Here is a 22444-nt window from a genome sequence, read left to right as displayed (position 1 = left end):
TGCTTCCTCTTACCCCGGCTTCCCCTTCCTCTGAAGGGGTCAGCCAGGGGCCTCGGGCGCCCATAGGGAGGAGGGTCAGCAGGTGCACACCCTGGGGCCATCCACCTAGATGACTCTGGGAGTGTTCAGCCCATCTGAATCCCCTCTTCCTGAGCCCCACACCTCCAGATCCGCAGGCCATGGAGGGTACCACTCCACACCGCAGTACCCCAAAAGCCGGCTGCGGCCCTCCACAGTTAATCACTTCTGCATAATGTTCATGATTGTAAATAAACTCCCAAGAATGTCTCCTTGTCCACAGATTCTTGTTATGATGAGCAATGTTTGTGTCACTCAGATGTGAAACCTTGGTTCCTGCATGAGGTGAAGGCAAGTGTCTCAGTCCAGAGCCTCTTCCCTGTGCAGTCTGTAACCTTCAGAGCAAAGTTATTGTCCGGCTCCACAGTCACTTAACACAGAAGTGTTGGCTGCACCTTGATGTTGCTCATCATTGCTGCCAGAATGTCGTGGGCAGGCGTCACAGAGTTCCATCATTCTCTCTGTGTGCTCTCAGCACCTTTGAGGTGGGGATGGCCCCCACCTCTTCAGCATCTGTGTCTGGTGACACTGTGGTCCTGAAAGGGGCCGGTGATGAAAGCTGCCAAAAGAATCGGATGCTGGTAAAGTATCATTGCTGTGTCTCCATGATATGACCCTGCTCACAGGGCACAAACGAGCTCCCCTCAGCCAGACAGGAATCAGGCATTCACAGATGCAATGTGAAGATCTATGGAATGTGCTCACTGCATGTCGTTGTCATCATCCTCCTAGAATCTTGTGACTATTAGGTGCTCTGCCACATCTCCATGACATGAGCCTGGTCACAGAGGGTAAGTGCATTGCCATGAGCCAGACAGGTGTGAGGCATTCACAGATGCAAGGTGAGAAGGTCAGGAGTGTCCTCACTGCATGTCGATTTGATTTTGTATGACACTGAGAGGTTCAAAGATTTCTCTATCTTTGTACTTTAACTTCACCATGAGTTTCAATGTAGTGTCACCAGGACCCAGTAATTTGACTGATGAGGGCTTGGGCCATTTTACTTTGTCTGATAAAGCAGAAACTCCTGCTCCTGTATCTAGTTTAAACTCTGTGGGGTGTCCATCCACTTCGAGTTTAACACTCTAGTATTTATTTGCTGTGTAATTTTTCTCTCCTAGGTGGGTTACTTCCTCTGTTTGTGGTTCTTCTGCTTCTTGTATGTGGCTTTGGTTTAAAATTTTCTCCCTTTTCTTACAGGTTGTCAGCACCTTTCAATGACAGACAGTTTTGAAGTGGCTTATTATTCCATAGTTGAGGCACTTTGCTCCACTCGCTGGGCATTCTTACAAGTTTACGAATTAGGAGCAGGAGTAGGCCGCTCAGCCTCTCAAACCTGCTCCACCATACAACAGGACCATGGCTGAATTGATTGTAACCTCAACTCCACATTCCCACCTACCCTCAAAAACCTTTCACCCCCTTGCTCTGCCTTAAAAATGCTCAAAGACTCTGCTTCCACCACCTATTGAGGAAGAGTTCCAAAGACTCAGGACCCTCGGAAAAAAAAAATTCCCCTCATCTCTGTCTTTAAACAGTGACCCTTAGTTCTAGATTCTCCTACAAGAAGAAACATCCTTTCAACATCCACCTTGTCAAGACCCCTCAGGATCTTCTGTTTCAATCAAATTGCCTCTTACTCTTCTGGATGCAAGTCTAACCTGTCCAACCTTTCATCACAAGACAACCCACCAATTCCAGGTATTGGTCAAGTAAACCTTCTCGCTTGCGCAGCTTGCTCCCACTATATTGCTGCCATTTCAAGATGGCAGCTAGTGAGTTTTTCTCTGTTTTGATGGGCTTAGACTTTGGCGCACTTCCTTTCTTATGGCCTACATACTGAATGGTCTCACTGGGTCTTCTTCACAGGACCTCACCTTCTCCGCGAATGAACGCCCAATTTTGTTTTCTAAGCTCAGTTTGCCTTGCGACTTGTACTGCTTTTGTTAATGTTAAATCCTCTTGTCTGTAAAAAATCTGATAAGGCTTTGTCTCGGACCCCAACTACTATTTGATCACAAATCAATTCCTCTCTGAAGATTCGGTAATTACAGTTCCCTGCCAGCCTGTATAGATCATTGATGAATAAATCCATACTTTCAGCTGGTCTTTACTTTCTCTCATTAAATTTTACCCTATCTATAATTACATTTCTGCAAATGCTGAAATATGAATCAAATGCTTGCTGTTCTTCTTCGTAAGAAGTTGCAGTCTCATCCACTCCCTTCCTTGCTATCACATCATCAGCAATAGATCCAACAGCATAAAGTAATGTACTGACCTGATCCTTTTAATCTTCTTCTGCGTAAGCCAGCAGTTCTATATATTGTGAACCTCTTTCTTTAGTTGTCACAGTTTGGGCCTGTTGCCTTCAGCACTTTGAAATGGTTCTGGGAGGGGCATGTGGATTCCATGCTTCCAGTGAGCCCTGGAATTATTGCTGCTTCACTGGTGCTACTTGTTGCTATGTGTCTGTGCTCACTGCTGTCCAGATGCCAGGTCTGTGTCTCAGCTTGCATCTGCTGCACTCATGATGCTCCAACTTTGGTGAGTTTTGAATTTGCTCCTTTTATCCTGCTTTTAAGGATTTCTTGATCTGCCATGTCTGTAGCTACTTCTTAAAGTCTTCTAGGTCTTTTGCGTGCTGTCTGCTGCCACCATGTTTTGTTGTATTCAGGGTCTAGATGGGATTCTTTTGGGCTTGTCTATTCCCCCAAAGTAAGTCGCATGCGACTGCAGCCATTATACTATTGTTCACAGCTACCATATACATATTGGGACCTCTGCACATGTTTGGAACTTTTGTCCTCTCCATAGCTCAGTTACTCAATCACGTGATGTTACATCATCATTACATCAGCATGATGTGCTTCTGGTGTTAACCATTCGCTTTACAGGCTGTAGCATACCTTTTGGGTTGGCCCGTGGAAAAGTGAATGAACTTTCAAGATTTCATAAGATAAGGAAACTCTTGGAGCGGAAGTAAAAAGTAGAACTGAGCTTTATAACCTACACTCTTATAAGCTGCAGTGTTAAGTTAGTGGTGCTTATGTTGTTTAATTCTTTTTGATATACAATAAAGTTTGTTTTTGTTTAAAAATGTGAATCCTGTGGCGTAGTTCTGTCGGTTAACTGCTGGGTGTTTGGATTTCTTCTTTAAATATTAATAGTCCCTAACAGGATCATAACAAGATTCAGGGTATATGTCTTCCATCCAATATTTTAAAATATTTCTTCGATATGCTTTTCGTCAACACGCTAGTTTCCATATTTGGTGACTCCTTAATTTAAAACTCTTTAGCAGTGTTGTATGTTGGGGATACACAGGCATCCATTTCATAGTGTTGCTTGGGTGCAATTGGAGAAACAGATGTTAATGGTGCAGCACAACACACCTGCCCCCACGTCTGGTTGGGCATTATGACAGATGAAAGGTGGTGAACTTCTCACAAGATCACAAGAAATGTAGAAAAATAACAAACGGACACATGAATGACGAAAAGATTTCATTGCTGGAATTTTCCAATTTTGTTTTTGTTTCAGATCCAGTTGGAGTGGCACGTTTGCTTGTCATGCAGATGCATCCTTGATCCTGGCGAAATTCCTTGCCTTCAGCCCATTTACATGCAAAATGGACAGAAACTTGTGCAGATTGCATTATGAATGTGACAACCTCCTGCTCCACCATACACATAGCTGATTATTTACATCCAAATACAAGAAAGGAAAATCTGCTTCCAAAGATCAGAGGTGAAAGGATTATTACTACAAACCACCACCCACAAAAATGTGTCCAATTATAATAGCACACTTACAGTGTCTTAAATGTTCCACCACAACTATAATATAGTCCTTCCTCAGTTTGCTGCTAAATTTTGTGTAGTGAATTGATTCAGATGCTACATTTAAAAGGAATCTTGCATTATCCAAATAGATTTGTTTTCTTAAGGGCTTTGTCCATTCACAAACAATTGAAACTGAACATATAGAGCACTTCCTATTTATTTGTGCAAATAGCTTTGTGTCAGCCTGCTCACAGTTACCTGGTTGTTGTTCAGGTCTTTGCTTAGCATGAATTCTACTCAAATTGATTCTGACAGTTCACCATTAAGATTCAGCTCTTTTTTCGTGTTGACCGTCAAGTCTTCCACAGCAGCTCTATTAACTTAAAGCTGATCTGTTTTGGAAGAAATCAGACTTGCTGCAAAACCGGTTTCCATTATTAGCATTGCTGCTAGGAGTCTGCCTACCTTGGTGGTGAACTTGGCCATACAATAATAAACATTTCAGGTAGCTTTCTGTGGGTATAACAGTGACATTACATTGCTCAGCCATTAAAGAAGAGCAATCAAGATGTATTGTTTTCAATTGAAGATATTCTTACTAAGGATTGTGAGGATGTTAAAAACTCACCTTACTTTCTCCTTCAATTACAGTTATAGGCACTGGGATGGAGGGCCATTTGCTCTTGGGTGGCAATGCTCTATCACAATTCCATAACACTATAATCTAAAAAAAATAATCAGTACATGATATGCATTAATATTCTTATCAGACTGGAAACATCTTTCTTTTGTGGGTGCATGACCCAAAGAGATCAGAGAGACAAACAGAAGGATTTCTTGTACCTTAAAAAAATATTTTTCAACTATTAATGCTTTCTTCCACAAACATATCGTCAGGTCAATTCATCTTACATGCTAAATATAAACAAACAGTATTTTCAAAATTATAGGGACCATAACAGGTTAAAGAAAAATGATGAAATGTTTAATATTAACATTCATTTTCATTAAGGAAAAATCTTAGAACGAAATAGGATGCTTAGATTACTCAGAATTTTCCATTCTCAGATTGTTCCGTTGGTAAATTAACTGGGACTGAACCACACAGACCAGGAAAGTTCCAGTTCATCCCCATCTGTGTTAAGCTAGTTGATCTCAGTCATGACTCCAGTCAAGATGTTGTTACTGGCCCCACTGTCCCTGGGCCAGGGAGGAGAATAAAACACAGTCAGCCAGGCATCCCATTTCTGACTGAAATCCAGTAATTCTCAGTGGAAAACACATTTGTGTGGACGTTGGATGTGGCTGGGTTAGGTTGAAAGTTCCCTGTGGTTAATACCTCACCAATGTTCATTGACTAGCTTAGGCTAACTCATGAAGCGTGGACACTTGAGTGAGGTACTGGAAACAAAAACTTCTTTCATAAATTTTACTTCCACATGAATCAGCATCGTACATGCCAATCTAGAACATCTGCAAAAGCTAACTAACGGCTTTAAAAAAAAAGCAGACAATTCAAAACAGCTCTGAATGTATATAAATAAGTAATTACACAGGAAGTACAGGAAGACATAGGCTTGTAACTTCATCTCTAACATTCCTTTATCAATGTTGCAGAAAAAAATCATAGTAGATGGAAGCCTTAAAAGGCACAGAAGTATAAAAAGCATGAGTGATGGGAAATTCTTCAGAGTTCTTCTAATTGGCTGTCATATCTTCAGCAGGAGATTAGCAGAAACTGTGGATGCACCAAAGTCGCAGCGACTAATTGAGAGAACAGAGAGGAAATTGTGGGTGATGAATTATATTCTTTAGTGTCTGTGTGGATACCGCCTACAGAAAGTTTTCATTTTTGATACAAAAACAGAATTACCTGGAAAAACTCAGCAGGTCTGGCAGCATCGGCGGAGAAGAAAAGAGTTGACGTTTCGAGTCCTCATGACCCTTCAACAGAACTGATCTTTCTTGGAAGGGTCGTGAGGGCTTGAAACGTCAACTCTTTTCTTCTCCGCCGATGCTGCCAGACCTGCTGAGTTTTTCCAGGTAATTCTGTTTTTGTTTTGGATTTCCAGCATCCGCAGTTTTTTGTTTTTATTTCATTTTTGATACCTCATTTCGTGCCTTTTTCTAGCATTTTTGATTCTGTGTTGATTGATATAACTGGCGCCATGTGCTTTGAAAGAGCTATCCAACTAGTACCACTCCCTTTCTCTTCTCCATGAGCCCCGCAAACCTTCCCTTTTCTGCAGCTTGTGCTTTATTGAGGTGAAGTTGCCTGTCAAGTATTGTATTCCCTCCAAATATTTTCAATTTATTTTTCTCTCTGAAAATATATTCAACGTTTGGATGGAAAAATAGCAGTTGAAGGTGAAGGATGCAGCAAGGATAATTTTAACCTAACTCATCTCCTGGAAAACAGATGGGATTAGATCGGCTGCCTGCTTTACACAGCATCACAATTTTAGTGTCTATTGACTTTATTGTAAAAAAGTTGACAGAACCAATCCCACCAACTTTCCCACCGGTTTAGGCATTCTGTGTGGTGTGCGTGTGTGCGCGTGAGTGAGTGAATGAGTGAGAGAGAGAGAGTGGGGGAGGGGCAGTTGTGGTAGAATACTCCAAACATAAAATCATCCCCGAACTGTTTTAATATTGGAAAAATAATCAACTCTGAGATAAAGGTTATCCATTTCTCTCCTGATCATTTTCAACCCCATGGAGACTTCTATTAAGTCTTTTCTTGCAACAGAGCCCACTGGTAATATAACTTTGATGTTATAGATACATAAGGGAGCAGTTGCATAGGGATTCCTATAAATCAGCATGTAAGCTGGTCCTTGATTCTGACATGCAGGATTCCATACAGAGCCATTCTCTGTTACAGCCATAAATGATATCAGCTTATCAGGTTCCTTGGTGCAAAGAAGTAATTTGAAATGCTGTGCTGCCAAGGGGTTAAGAGTCAATAATAACAAAAACATTTTTACCTAAATTTTATGTTGTTAGTTGATTTTTATATTAGGAGTACTGTAATTTCCCTTCTGGTTACACAGGCACTATTCTTCTCCTTCAAATCCTTGAATCATTGAAAAATGTCCATATATCTTGAAGGACAGGACAGGTAGCTCTGGTTCTCATTTCCAGTTACCCATATACTTATAATTTATGAAATTCAAGAGTCAGATAGATACTGTAATTTCTGTAATCCTGCAAGTAGGGCCTTCCTACCACTTGTGTTAGCTACATCCATTCATAACATTTATAAAGATAAATGTGTACAGACTCACATCTACATATATTAATTTATCTTCATCTAAATGCCATTTTTGCCCATTTCTATCCTGGTGAATGATGTATGGTTATTCGAGAAATACTGGAACTAAATAATCCTTCACAAAGTCTACAGTACTTTTTTTCCAGATACACTGTCCTTTATTGATACACAAATATTATTTTTTATTTATTCTTTCATGGGTTGTGGTGTCGCTGGCAATGCCAGCATTTGTTGCCAATCCCTAATTGCCCTTGAATTCAGTGGTTTGCTAGGCCATTTCGAAGGGCAGTTAGGAGTCAACCATGTACATTGCCATGGATCTGGAGTCACATGTGGGCCAGATGGGGTAAGGATGTCAGATTTCTTTCCCTAAAGGGCATTAGTGAACCAGATGGGTTTTTTTCAATAATCGATGATAGTTTCACAATCACCATCACTGAGGCTAGCTTTCAATTCCAGATATTTTTTTATTAATTGAATTTAAAGTCCACCAGTTGCCATGGTGAGATTTGAACCCGTATCCCCAGAACATTAGCCTGGAACGCTACACCACCATCTCTCCCGTGGAGTGCTTTATCATACAGCGATATAATGTAAATTCTTCATGTCATAGGAAATGGAGGAAAAGGCACAGCTGGAAGCCAGATTCTTCTTCAAAAATGGGGAAGAAAAAAATCACAAGCATCACCCAAAGGTGTTTTTAGACATCTCTTGTAGGACAGTGCAGACAGGTAATACCCAAACTCTTTGAGCAGGCCACTTGCTTGTATCCTTGGTCAGGAAATGGTGTAGTAAACTTAAAAGTGCAGACAGCATTACTTAAAGATGCAGCATTAAACATGCATATAGTTTTTTAAATTATATACGTAAATGGGTTGGTCCATCCCTTAGTTGGTGTAGTATGGAAGCACATAAGCTAAAGCGGTGTTTAATTTGATTCCTAGTCTATGCTAAGTTTGCTGATTACAACTAAGGGGTTGATGGAAATAGTCATTGGTCTAAGTTTCTGGATTAGGAAGTAAACATAAAAACATCCAAAGTTCCTGCCTTAAATTGCTATAAAACAGCCTCCCTTTGGAATGCGCACAAATGCTAACTCAGAAGCAAGAATATTCCCACTAAGCAAAGCTAACACTTTAGCCAGACATCTTTCCACTTGTGCTTTTTGGAACAATATAATGGCCCAGATTTTGTGGAAGGAATACCGATGAGTTTATCAGCACTCACCGTTATTAAGAAGTTGATCGGGAGAGTAACTTCCAGCATTCACAAAGGCCCAATTAAACATGAAAATCAAGAAGTTGCTGTCCAATTTGCTCTGCTCCTGCACAATCTTCATTACACCAATAACTCACAGAGTCAGTAAAATACATGAAGGGTGTGAAGTTGCTCTACTTACCAGTTACCCACTAAACATACCAGAAAAAGTGTCCATTCAGATGTGAGTGAATTTTTAATGGAATAATAACTCTTAACTGCTGCCAAACAACCTCTCTGGGCACAGAAAAATAACTTGTGTAAGTGTGGAGGCTTTTTCCTTCAGATTTTGATTATTGGTAGAGATTTGACAATATTAAAAGTTAAAATAAAAACTTTTTAAAACTTGTTCTGTCCTTTTTTAAAGTCTCTTTCTCTCAATTCCATCTTTCATCCCATTTCTGCATTTTGTTTTCTGCACCTTGAATTAAATATTCTAACTTGCACTTTCTAATTTAGGTGCTCAGTGACTAATTTTAACCCCCAAAAATGGGTGGGTTTGCATGGAGCCGGATGTTAAAGTTTTAAAGATCCCAAACCTGACCCCAATCTGCCTACTTCTGGTTTTAATGGAGGTGGGACAAGAACGGGCATCCACCTGTCCCAGGATGTGGGCTGGACATTTAAACATTATAATGCGGTTGCATGTCTCATTTTTAACCTGTTATCCAGGTTTAACCCCAGTTAGACAGGTTCCCCAGGCCTCGAGGAACCCAGCAGCTAAAGGAAAGTGAGGATACAGTCATGGAAAAGGTAAGCATCTTTCCAGCACTGCTTGTAGGCCAAGAGGAGCAGGAGTGCTTCCTCTCAGTGCATCGAACATACCCATTTTCCTGTCCACCATCAGACCCCATCTCTGAAATCCAAAGAATTCCCCCAAAGAAGGAGCCCTGGGATTGGCAACCACACCCTCCCACACCTCAACAAGCTTCAGACCTATCCTCCACCCCAGGCTACCACCAACCCATACGCAGCCTTCCAATGTACTCACGGCCTGCTTTCACAGCTACCAGATCCCCTGGAGAGGATGCTATGCTGCTTGAGATTCTCAATGGCTGTAAGTTGTTGATAAAAAGGACACAAAAAGTCAGTGGGTAGCTGTAAACACAATGATTGGTGCACACTGTTTGATTGGTGCTGACTTCAGACCAATACCAGTGAGGCAATGGTGAATTTTAAAGGTTCACGAGGGTTGCTATTCACGCAGCCAACAGATCATAAAAGGACATTTTAGCAATCTGCAAATTGAAAGGATCCACATTTTTGTCCTTCTACTTAAATCTTTTTGCCTTTTTACCCTCCTTTAAAAGTCTTGCTAAAGCCTACATCTGAGGAATCTTTTAGTCACCCTTCCTATTGGCCCAGGCCTTCCAGTCTTTGGAAGGTCGGAGACTGGGCATCCCCTGGAAGATGTGCTACGGGACCCCTTGGACATCCCAATCCAAGAACTCCACGGGAATTGTCCAAGAAGTTTCAACTTCTGATGGGCAATTTCCCTGTAACCCGGGAGCCTCCGAAAAATTCTCCAGCTCCAATTTAGAGTCAGAGACTTTGGACAGTTCCGACTTACCTGAATAGTTACCCAGGAAATATTAGTCAGAAAAAAACCATGACTAACTCCTGGGTAATTATACAACTGACTGCACCAACTCCCCACAACGTCCCACTCACCACCACCCCCCCGACTTCCCCCAGTGACCCTCCGACTTGCCCCCACCCCACCCCCCCCGACCCGCTGACGCCCCCAAACCAGACCTGACCTGACCTGACTACTCTACCCACCCTGCCACCTACCACCCTATAACCCTACCCACTTAGCTCACTGACACTCATTCACGGACACACTGAAAAGCTATTTAAATGTCCCAAAGCTTTTCAGTGTGTAAGCGAATGAAGACTTACCAAGTTGACACTAGCTTACGGCTAGTGCTGTAAAAAGGCTGGGGAGGGGAGGGGAGGGGCTTGGCTTCCCCCAGTCATCCTGCACTAGGAGGAAAGACTTTGAGAGCAGGCATTTCTGAAGAGGCCTGCTTTGGAAGTCTGGGCCAGAAATGCGGAGCTCCCTTTCAGTGTAAAAGAAATAGGGGCATACAGTGATTGTCATTCCTCAGGAGATTCAGCCCATAATCTCCACCTTAGGCTCAGTGTCAATTTTTGTTTGATTATGCTTCCGTGAAGTGTTTTAGATGTTTTTCTATGTTAAATATGTTATGTAAATACGAGTTGTTGTAATTTTCTTCCACTTCTTCCTGAATATTCTCATTTATACTGGGATATGGTTCCATGTCACCAGTTTCACCCAGTACATTGTCAAGTGACTATTCTTAACATGCAGATCCTGGATAGTGGGTGCCTGCAGACTGCTTAACTGTGGAAACCCATCCTACCCTTACCTGAGGGTGAAATTCTTTTGGTAACAGTCAGAAGAATGCCTACTTTTCTCCACGATTAGATCACCTGCCAATGAAATTGTGGAAACTCATGGCATTGAAATGAAACTTTTGAGAATTTTTTGAGCACGTGCTTGCAAATTATGGAGAAAAATAGACCTCGCCTATTTTTCATTGAAAGAGGAATGGTTTATACATGATGTTTATACAGATGCTCTTTCTGGTAGGTGTCACTGGATATCAATCAGTAATGGGAGGTCTGGTTCATTTTGCCTCTCTAGGTCTCTTCTAGCATTCCTCTTCCTGGCCCAGCTAAGAGCTGTCAAGTTCAGATGTGAACAAGGAACCTGGAACTTTGTGGTCTGGAGAAATCATATTTTCCAAGCATAAATATTTACTTTCTAAAATGAGATTCTGATAAACAATGTCAAATACCAGAATACAAGGTTAAAAAACTGGATCCGTGGATGATATCTGAATATAAGTTTCAAAACAAATTAAAAGTTAAATATTTTTTTTCTACAGCAGTGCCAGCACAATCTTGTAAAGAGTTAATATTAATGCCTCCCCGTTGCGTACCTGCTTGCAGTATTTTGATCTCGAAACTGCCAATATCAGTTTAACAATCGGCTGGGACTGCGACAGAAGAGGAGAAACTGCCTGAATGACTGCTGTGAACTCCTCTGCTGGGGTTATACCTGTTAAGAACAAATTAATACTCATATGAACATGAATAACAATAATGGAAATAATTAGCAGTATTATCATAAGCTCAGCAATTTGAACAGAACATGAAACTCTCAAAAGTAGCACAGTTTGCAAAGTAGTAACACAAGCCAATTATTTTACTTCAGGATTAGTGAGTACAATCACTGTATGTACTGGATGCTTTTGTGGAGTAAAGGAGCTTTTGATTTGCAGTATGAACCACAGAAACCAGGGAGGTCACAGATCCAATTCCGAATCAGCTAATTCTCACCTGCAGTAGTTTGGGACACCCATGTGTGCATTGCTAGGGAGCTCAATGACAAATCAGTCAGGTTCTTACCTCCAATCATTGCCCAGTGAGTTCCCTTTGAAGTGGATACTGGATGAAGGCATGGCCAAGCTCAGCTGTGGATGCTCCACACAGTTAAACCGCCTGTCAACATTTACTGTCTATGCACATAATTAAAGAATAGCCACTTGGGCAAGTATGGAAGGGCTGCCTGTATTCACAGAATCACACAGCAGCTTGTGTCATCATCTTCACAAAAGGTGAGAAGAAAATTGAAAGCAAAGCACACAGAAATCCTCCTGTGAAAGGTTTATTAAAAATACTGATTGTTTATAAACAATCAAAAAGTCATATCGAGGAAGTACACAAAGACATGTAAAAAGATTCAAATAAAGAAAGACAATTTCACACTACAGTAGCCATTGCAGCTCTTCTTTTGTGTCTGGGTACTACTGCTGGGGTTTTGCACCTGTACTGCCACTTTTGTAACCAAATAAAGTGACCTTGGTGCACCTCAATATAAAAGTGGGAGCATATCCCAGTTCTGTGGAAGGGTCATGAGGACTCGAAACGTCAACTCTTTTCTTCTCTGCCGATGCTGCCAGACCTGCTGAGTTTTTCCAGGTAATTCTGTTTTTGTTTTGCATAACCCAGGACACTGTTAAGTACACCAAAGTCCAGAGGTGTATAAGACCCCACTTTGATGGGGCTTTCTTACATTGGTTTGAGCTTCCAAGGAATGCAGTATAAATCCAGTAACTCTTTCACAAGGGTATATAGAAGTGAGGAGTGTGTATAAATACTCAAATACAAAATGAAATCTGTTATTTATGCGGTGGCTTATTTTCCCAGAGTGTGTCTCTGGCATTGATTTAATTGGATGCCCCTATCTCCCTCTGTTGGTTATGGCTGATCAAACTACACACAAAAAACAAAGGATGAAGATTGGTAATTAATTGTCCTGTCCTTATCAAGCCGGCCCCGTGGTGTGATAGTCTTCTGTACATGTGCTGTTTTATGCAATTGTTTGGCTATTCTGATCCAGTTCTCAGTAAGGGAACATGATATAAAAGGTAAAAAGAAAATGTTTGCCAAGTATTATAAAAAAGTAAGCACATGGTTATAAAATTTAACAATTTTATATAGTTTTCCAATGGTGACTAATGTTTAGGAGATGAAAAAAAGAACTTGAAAATTTGGCTAAAATCTGTAGATGAAAAAAAAGATGTACATTTACATAAGCCTTTTTCATGACCACCAGATGTCTCAAAGCGCTTTACAGCCAATGAAGCACTTTTGAATTGTAGTCACTGTTGTAATGTAGGAAATACCTGTGGTCGCTTTTCTGTTTTACATTTGATCAGGCTTTAATTGAGTGGTGTTTTATTGGTTCCCGCCCAACCACTAGAATGCTAAACCCATCTAAGGTCGTGATGATGGAGCCAGGACAACACCTGCCACCAACCTGGTGGCTGGCAGTTGCTGGATTTCTGGCCGCATGAGGAAGCTGAGTACCAAAGATGAACCAGGAGGGGTATTGATGTGAGCTGCTTCCGTGTAAACAAAACTCTCTCACACAGATCCCCAGAACATCAATGCTTGGAATGTATAAATTGACCTGGGCTAAATGAGATCCAGAGGTGATTAGACAGTGTGCTGGCTCATTGTGACCTCCAACCCACAACTCATGTTCAGCCTAATATAATCCAATTTTCTTTCACGACTGGCTTATCCTACAAAGGGCTCGGGTTCTCCTCGGAGCTCTTTACGATTTTCTGCTTGATGGCTATTTTAAATGTGATGCATTTGTGCAGTATGTTTTTTTAAATATAATCTGCTGTTGCCATTGCACTGCATCTGTTTTCTTTCTAATTATGCTGGTGTACATTCATTGAAGGAACTCTGAACAGATTGATAGCTTAAAATGCAGAACAACATAATCTTCAAAATATTACAGAAAACACATTATTGAAATTGAAAATGTCAAGTCAGATGCTGTTCCTTTTTAACAAGTGGGAGGATTAAATTTACATGCCCAGCAGTAACCTGCATAAAACCTGTGAATGACCTCACTCTCAACCACACAATGGATGGTCTGACAAATATAACTTCGAACAGATTAACAGAACATTATTCTTCCTTCAGAAGCATGGCTGTGCGCTGAAGGCAATTTTAGCTGCACTACATCAATGGCAATAAATGACTCAAAGAGACTTAGGATTACAATTTGACCCTATATGCGACGATCAAAATTAGATTTTAAAACATGAGCTATTTTAAGATGCAATCAATATATTCCACCCTTTCAATCACAGAAGCATCAGAGTAGATAGATGAATAAAGGGATAAAATTAACATGTAAGTCAGTGATTTTCTGAGTCCTTGCCTGTCACGAGGTGTCTCACATGCTGTGAGAATACATCACAGGACCAGTGCCCATGGTTTGCTGATGTATTGCTGATGTGGGGTATTTTACTGAGGGTGGGGATATGAAAAGCCTATTGTACAAATTTAAATCCCAGAGTTAGGACACGTCACTTAGTCTATCAACAGCATTCCATCCTGCTTTAGGAAAATTTAATTCAATACCCTGACTTGCACTCCTTCAAAAAAAAAGTGCTCATTAATACCTCTTTAACCCTCACTTTCCCTTCTCAATAGATATGATTAAGTTGCATTTTAAAATGGTAAAATTACAGCTAGGCTTTTCAGGTCATCACTTAGAAAGACATGGATTAATCAAGGACAATCAGCACGGATTTCTTAAAGGAAGGTTATGTCTCACTAACTTAATTGAATTTTTGAGGAGGTAACAAGGAGGATTGATGAGGATAGCTGACTTGATGTTATCTACTTAGATTTTTTTGCAGGCTTTTGACAAGGTCCCACATGGCAGACTAGTCAGAAAAGTACGATCCCACAGCATCCAAGAGAAAGTGGCAAGGTGGATCCAAAATTAGTTCCAAGACAAGAAGCAAAGGGTTTTTTTTATTCTTTAGTGAGATGTGGGCCTTGCTGGCAAGGCCAGCATTTGTTGCCCATCCCTAATTGGACTTGAATGGAGTGGTTTGCTAGGCCATTTCAGAGGGTGGATCTGCTATCACATGTAGGCAGATTTCCTTCCCTAGAGGACATTAGTGAACTAGATGGGCTTTTACAACAATCAGTGTTAGTTTCATGATTCACCAGCTGTTGTAGTGGAATTTGAACCCATATCCTCAGAGCATTAACCAGGGCTTCTGGATTACTAGTCCAGTGGCATTCTCACTACTTCACCGTCTCCCTGGGTTAGGGTTATCAGGCGTCTTTGTGTTTGGAAGGCTGTTTCCAGGATCTTGCATAAAGGTCAGTGCTGGGCCCCTTACTTTTCATGATACATATTAATGATTTAGACTCAAGTACAGGGACATGATTAGGGAGTTTTTTGTGGACGATACACATCCACAGATCCCTGAAGGTAGTAGGACAGGGTGGTAAGATGATTGAGAGAGAATAGGGATGCTCTCCTTTATTAGCCAAGGCATAGAAAAGAGAGCAGGGAGGTATGCTAGAGCTGCATAGATAGAACTGGATAGGCCACAGTAAGACTACTTCATACAGTTCTGGTCACTGCATTACAGAAAGGATGTAAATGCACTAAAGAGGGTACAGAGGAGGTTTATGAGGATGCAGCCAGGACTGGAGATTTTAGCCATGAGGAAAAATTGGATAAGCTGGAGTTGTCTTCTTTGGAACAGAGAAAGCTGAGGGAAGATTGGAGTGAGATATTAATTATGAGGGGCCTAAAGGAAGGCCCTATTCTCCTTAGCAGATAAATAACTTGAGGCCAGAGGTTTAAAGTAATTGGCAGAAGGGTTACAGGGGAGTTGTCTTTTCACCCAGAGGGTGATGGGGATCTGGAACTCACTGCCTAAAAGGGTGGCAGAGGCAGAAACCCTTACCGCATTTAAAAAATACGTGGATATGTACTTGAGACGTAATAACCTACAGGGCTATGGACATAGAGTTGAAAAATGTGGTCTTGTCTTGTTGGCACAGGTATGATGTGTTGAATGGGCTCCTTCTGAGTTGTAAAATTTCTGTGTTTCTGTTGGTGAGACCAACAAGCAATTTCTCACACAAAATCTGGAACCCTCTTCATGGAAAGCCGGTGAAATCTAGGCCAATGAAATTTTTAACAAAAATCTCTCAATCACAGTTTTAAGTGTTTTTGTTAATTATGGGTCTAAAGGATTCTGGAACAAAGGTGGATAAATGGAATTGAGGTACAGATCAGCCAGAACCAAATAGAATGACAGATCGAAAGCAGAGAGTGGGCATAAATGGGGTTTTATCAAGTTGGTGGGCAGTGAATAGTGGAGCGTCACAAGGGTGAGTGCTGGGACCTCAGCTATTTACAATCTATCTTAATGACTTAGATGAAGAGACAGAGAGTAACGTATCTATGTTTGCTGATGATACCAAGCTTGGTAGAAAGGTCACCTGTAGGGAGGGCACAAGATGCAAAGAGATATAGAGAAGAATTTTCTCCGTCGGGCGGGTGTGGAATCACTCGCCGCCCGCGATTGGCTCTGCTCCACCATTTTGCGTGACACATGGCTGGTAGCGCACGCGCTACCTGTGCGGGCGGCGGAAGAGGGAGAGTCAGAGCTGGTGCTCTTTCGCGCAAACATACGAAAGAGCGCAGAAATCTCCCTGCGGCACGGAGCTGCCTCAGGGAGATGAAGTACATATTGAGGTTTTTCAATAAGAAACATAAAAATTATTTACAATGTCACATGAATTGGGACGTGTTTATGAAATGTGAAAAAATGATTTATTTGTTTGCTAAAATCTTCAGGAAACCTCATCTTGCCCGTGGATGAGGTTTCCTGAAAATGGCAAAGGCAGCCTGGCCTCTTCACCTGCCCGTCAACCTTAAGTTTGGACGGGCAGCATTGATAAGTACGTTAGTTGGTTTTTTTTCTATTGGCCTTAACAGGCCTTTGACAAGTTCAGCAGGCGCGCAGCCGTTAACTGGTGCGGAGCCGCCGAGCGAAGGATCTGAATGACACACGCCCGCCGTCACCGCGCGTCATTTCACGTGTCGGCATGTCGGACCCGCCCCCCCCCCCCCCCCCCCCGCATGCTGATGTGACAATTCTCCCCATAGACACATTAGGTGAGTGGGCAACAAGATGGCAGATAGAGTATAATGTCGGGAAGTGTGAAATTATTCATTTTGGTCATAAGAATAGAAAAGCAGAATATTTTTTACCAAAGTTGTGAAATTTGCAAGTGTTGATGTTCAAAGAGACTTGGGTGTACTGTACAAGAAATGCAGAAAACATGCAGGTACAGCAAGTAATTAGGAAGCCAAATGGGATGTTAGCCTTTATTGAAAGGGGATTAGAGTACAAGAATGCAGAAGTCTTGCTACAATTGCATAGGGCTTTGGTGAGACCAGATCTGGAATATTGTGTGCCGTTTTGGTCTCCACATTTACGAAAGGATAAACTTGCAGTGCAGGTGGTACAGCGAAGGTTCACTAATTTGGTCCCTGGGATGAGGGGGTTGTCCTATGATGAGAGGCTAAGTTAACTGGGCTTATATTCTCCAAAGTTTAGAAGAGTAGGAGGCGATCTCATTGAAACCTACAAAATTATAAAGGGGGCTTGATAGGGTGGACGCTGAGAGATCTTTTCCACTGGTCAGGGAGTCTAAAACATGGGGGCACAGTCCCAGGATAAGAGGTCAATCACTTAGCATTGAGGTGAGGAGAAATTACTTCACTCAAATGGTTGTGAATCTTTGGAATTCTCTAACCCAGAGAGCTGTAGATGCTCCATCGCTGAATATGTTTAAGGCTGGGTTAGCCAAATTTTTAGTCTCTCAGGGAATTAAGGGATATGAGAAGTGGGATATGGGGAATGGGCAGGAAAATGGAGCTGAAGCCCAAGATCAACCATGAACGTACTGAATGGCGGAGCCATTTGGGCCGTTTGGTCTACTCCTGCTCCTAATTCTTGTGATCTTGTGGACCGGTGACAGAGTCTCAATGACTTACTCCTATGTTCTTCTCACAGGTAACCCCAAATCAGCTCTTCTTCAAGTGTTTCTTCCACACACCCATTAAGCTATAGAGATATTTTTCTCATCTATATCTTGCTTGATGCTTATGAATTTAGTTCCTGTGTTCTCTAGTCTTTTATCATTTGTCTAAGCTAAATATCTTGCTCACTTCAATCTTGTCTATACCTTTCATTGTTTTAAAGATGCATATTGGTCAGGATTTTGGAAGCCCGCCGGAGGTGGGAATGCAGGTGGATTGGCCTGGAATTTCCCTCTGCCTGGCTGGTGGGCTGGTACATTCCTGCCTCCAGGACATTTTCCCAGAGGCTGGGTCGGGGATGAGATGACAACCCACCCACAAGCAGCAGTTGAGGCCCTTTAGGGGCCCATGAAGGCTCTTCTCCTGCACTGACTGGAACTTGCCAGTCGGCATGTGGCTCCCCTGCGGTAGCCGAAAAAGGGCCAGTGGGAGGAGGCGGCCTCCTGGCCACAGGCTGAAGGGCCAGAGTTCCTGAGATATTTAAAGAACAGCTCACCCAACCCCACTGCCAATACAGGAAAAGGGACATAGCTCCAGCCGAAGGCCACCTTCTGGAGGGGTTACCCCTTTACAAAGATGGCCTGGCAGCTGTGGCTATTATTATTCTCAAATATTTTAAAAGTGCTGAGAAGGTGTCTCCATCTTGATCCCTCCTCTCTGTCCCTTATCTGTATCGGCAGGTTGCAGGTTTCTCATTGCTGGAGGGCCATCTATTGACCCCCCAACTTCAGGAGCCTGCCCATCATCCTTAATTGGGTGGTGGTTGTGCCCTCTCAACCTGAAACACCTAATCCAACAAAAATCACTTTGGACATGTTAAGCCCACAGTGTGTGGGGATTGGGACCCAGAAATGATCCCACTGTCGGTGTCCCAGCCATGAAACAAAAGTCCTGTCCATCATGCCTCACTTCAGGCTCTTTGCCAGAGACGAAAAAAAAACTTTAGTTGTTTAAGCCTTGCTTCATAATTTTGTTATCTAAGGTTTGGGATTATCCAGGTCATTTATTTCTCTTTGCTTTTTAATGTATCTTTTGGGGACCAAAACAGTAAACCATACTCCAGGCTCTGGTGATCAGTCACCCACCAGGCAAAACTTTTCCCAGTGAGTTGGAATCAGTGCTCGAGACTGTCATGTAACATAAGATTTGACATCCTGTTATGATAAATGATAAATCATGGTACAAGCTTGTATTGTTGTTTTCACTGCTCTCTGGTATCATTTTGCTTTACGTTTAAGACCATAAGACATAGGAGCAGAAATTAGGCCACTCAGCCCATCGAGTCTGCTCCGCCATTCAATCATGGCTGATATGTTTCTCAATCCCATTCTCCCGCCTTCTCCCCGTAACCTTTGATCTCCTTACCAATCAAGAACCTATCTATCTCGGTCTTAAATACACTCAATGACCTGGCCTCCACAGCCATCTGGGGCAATGAATTCCATAGATTCACCACTCTCTGGCTAAAGAAGTTTCTCCTCATCACTGTTCTAAAAGGTCTTCCCTTTACTCTGTGGCTGTGCCCTCGGGTCCTAGTCTCTCCTACTAATGGAAACATCTTCCTCACGTCCACTCTATCCAGGCCTTTCAGTATTCTGTAAGTTTCAATCAGATCCCCCCGCATCCTTCTAAACTCCATCGAGTATAGACCCAGAGTCCTCAAACGTTCCTCATATGTTAAGCCTTTCATTCCTGGGATCGTTCTCGTGAACTTCCTCTGGACCCTCTCCAGGGCCAGAACATCCTTCTATATAATTGGAATCCATATTGGTCAGGATTTTCCAGTTTAGTAGAAATCCAGCATTAAATCAGCGAGGCTGCCCTTGCACTTTCGGATTTCTCTGTTGCTGACCCGAGATGGGTTTTCTGGGATCAATCTCACTTGAATAATTTTTGAAGTCTCCTGTTAAGATTCCCACCTACCTTGAATGAGGAAGGAACATTATGATTGTGGGTTGTGAACACCAGCACGGGTGACTCAGTGTGGGTGTCTGCTGCCAAAGAAGCTGAAGAAACCATGAATTACTGAAAATATAAATTTCCTCAGTAGATGAAGTGATTGGCTTAATAGTTAATTATAATGCAAAAAATCTTTTGAAGTGGGAGCAATTTAGGTCTTTCTCTAAAACAACATTGTACACTGCACTTTATTGGTTCTCCTGGCATGCAACACTGCAATGCCATTAAAGACAGGAAATACAGTGCATAAATATTGCACTGTCTTAATTGTGTTATTTGAATAGATCCATCATTCATTAGGTGGACATATTCAACATCCCCATCACTTCTGGCAGAAAATCCCAGGGGCAGCCGGTGAATCAGCTCTTCAATGCCCTTCAGAAACTCATGCAACCTCAGCAGATATTTCCCAATCATGTTCGTATCATAAGCTCATTAGTAATTTCATCTCGGACTCCTTGGCTGTGCAAACCATCCCTTTAGTTTGGTAGATCTCTATAAAACAACCAATTTTAAGCACAAAATGGTGGCACAAGTAGGAGCTATATTGGCTAACAAAATGATATTTTGCATTAGGACTGACACCACCTGATTAGTTAACATGAGAAATGTCATGATTTAATGGTTAGCTATAGTCACGAATAGGAGAGAGGTGGATGATCATTGTGCATCCATTTCTCCTTCCCATTGCGAATTAGACATAGTTGTTCAATCACTTTCTTTTCAAAATGAATGTTAGATATATATTCTTTCCCTTACATTTGGGGTTAGTAAATCATTTGGATTTGACATGCTTTTAAAGTGAATATGGTACAAGGTTCTACATGTCTTATCCTCAGCTACTTGTGGAAAATGTATTTCTACATCAGAATTTAAAACGACAAGGTCGATGTTCTGTCTATTTTTATGGTGCGTGGGCCCTTTAAAATTCTTTGTGCAGCGACGTATGCGCTGTAACTTAAAAGGGGTCAACACATTCTTGCCCTGAATGAGAACTGGGTTGCTGCACAACTGCACAGATTGAGGTTGGGTGTGGGGGGAATCACTGAAAAAGGTGGACATCAGGAGATACTGAGAGCCAGGGAAGAACACAAAGGCAATATTTCAGTGCTCTAATCTTGAAAACGGTAAGAAACTAACAACATAAAATTAAATAACAAGGCTTTGACCAAAAAAAAAGTATGATTATTCAAGTTATTGCTTTAAATCCCCAAAATGATGCCACCTGTCAGGTTCCAGCTGCTGAAACATCTGTGTGCTTCTTTGTGGTAAATATAGCATCAAATGTTGGACCTTGCAACATTTTACAATAAGCAATAATTTGAATAGGATTTGACAGCAAGAACATTATGTTCATTCCAAATGTTACCTATTATAAAACTACGGAAGATACATACTGTAAAATTACCAAAGGCCCAAGGTATGTCAGTGTTTCTCCATAAGCATCGAGGACTTGACACATGGTAATGAGTCACGGGGGAAAAAAAGAGGATACAAAGTCCAGCTTTCTAATGTACAAATGTCCCTTTTTGAGGGCTAATTTCCTCTAAATTGCATTGAAATTTCCTGTGAAATTTTCATTATTTTTCTTCATTCAAAGCTATAGTGCTAATCGTGCAGAATAAATATATATATATTGTATAATATATGTATATATAAATAAACTAACAAGCTTAGACTGTACATGCAATCCTAAATAGATCATAAAATAAGGTATAAGATAAAGAGGAAAAATAGCCTGTACAGGGAAAAGGGGCTCATTAGGATGTGTACAAGAAACTGAAAAAAGAATAATTTAAAAAGATCAGAGAGTTGACAGACATGTGAAAATGCACAGCAGCTGATACAATGCAAAACAGTAAAAAATATTTCAAGAACAAAACAGCAAGAGAGCAGTCAGAGAAAAGGTGAAAATCAGAAAAGATAGAAATAGGCTTAAAATTAAGGATGAGTATAAGTTATTAATTATCCTGAATGACTCCAAGTATTCTGAACTAATACATAAGTAGTATTACCCTCTCTGAACAGATATTCCAAATAAAATCAATGACAGAAGAGTTAGAGAGGCAAATCTGGCCTGAAATAAACTAATCCTCAGGGATAGATAGTATTTATCCCAGAGTTCTCAAAAAGACTAGGAAAGAGATTTGCAAAATGCTGGCTATCATTGAGGGATCATTGGACACTGGGGAGATGCCAGAAGATTGAAAATAGGCTAATGTGGTGCTCACATTCAGAAATGGTGACAGCATAGACACAAATAACTCGGACACATTAATCTTATTTGAATTCCATTATTGGGAGTGTGATCTGTGCAACAATAATTTAGTGATCAACAGTGAATAAAGATTCAGAGGGGGATGATCCTGACCACCGCCCCCCCCATATTCTTTGAAGGAGTGAAAACCCAAGTGGACAGTTTTTTAGGCTTGATGATGTAGAAGCCTATTCAGTCCATCTTCATTCACCCATCTGGAGAGATCTTAATGGCACCCTAGAATAACTTGTCCAGATCAGTTCAGCTAGATGTCTAATAAACAGAGACATGGCAGGGCACCTGAGATCTGCTGAATGTATGTTCTGTGTTATATGGAAACTCCAGGAGGCTTCCCA

At 41.5% G+C, this 22444-nt stretch overlaps 1 protein-coding gene across 1 annotated transcript in view; it reads right to left on the bottom strand.

The window, feature by feature from the left end:
• LOC121278141 (exostosin-1-like) overlaps positions 1-22444 on the bottom strand; it is a 728729-nt gene that overhangs the window by 154060 nt on the left and 552225 nt on the right. The window contains exons 7-8 of the mRNA XM_041188253.1: positions 11364-11482; positions 4492-4587 (exon numbers count right to left, since the gene is read on the bottom strand). Of these exons, the coding sequence (XP_041044187.1) occupies positions 4492-4587; positions 11364-11482 (215 nt within the window). The remainder of the gene's footprint in view (positions 1-4491; positions 4588-11363; positions 11483-22444) is intronic.

Source organism: Carcharodon carcharias, chromosome 5 (genome assembly GCF_017639515.1).
Source record: "Carcharodon carcharias isolate sCarCar2 chromosome 5, sCarCar2.pri, whole genome shotgun sequence".
Classification (NCBI taxonomy): Eukaryota; Metazoa; Chordata; class Chondrichthyes; order Lamniformes; family Lamnidae; genus Carcharodon; species Carcharodon carcharias.
The sequence above is the reverse complement of the archived record's forward strand: the minus strand, read 5'-3'. Positions and strand labels throughout refer to the sequence as shown.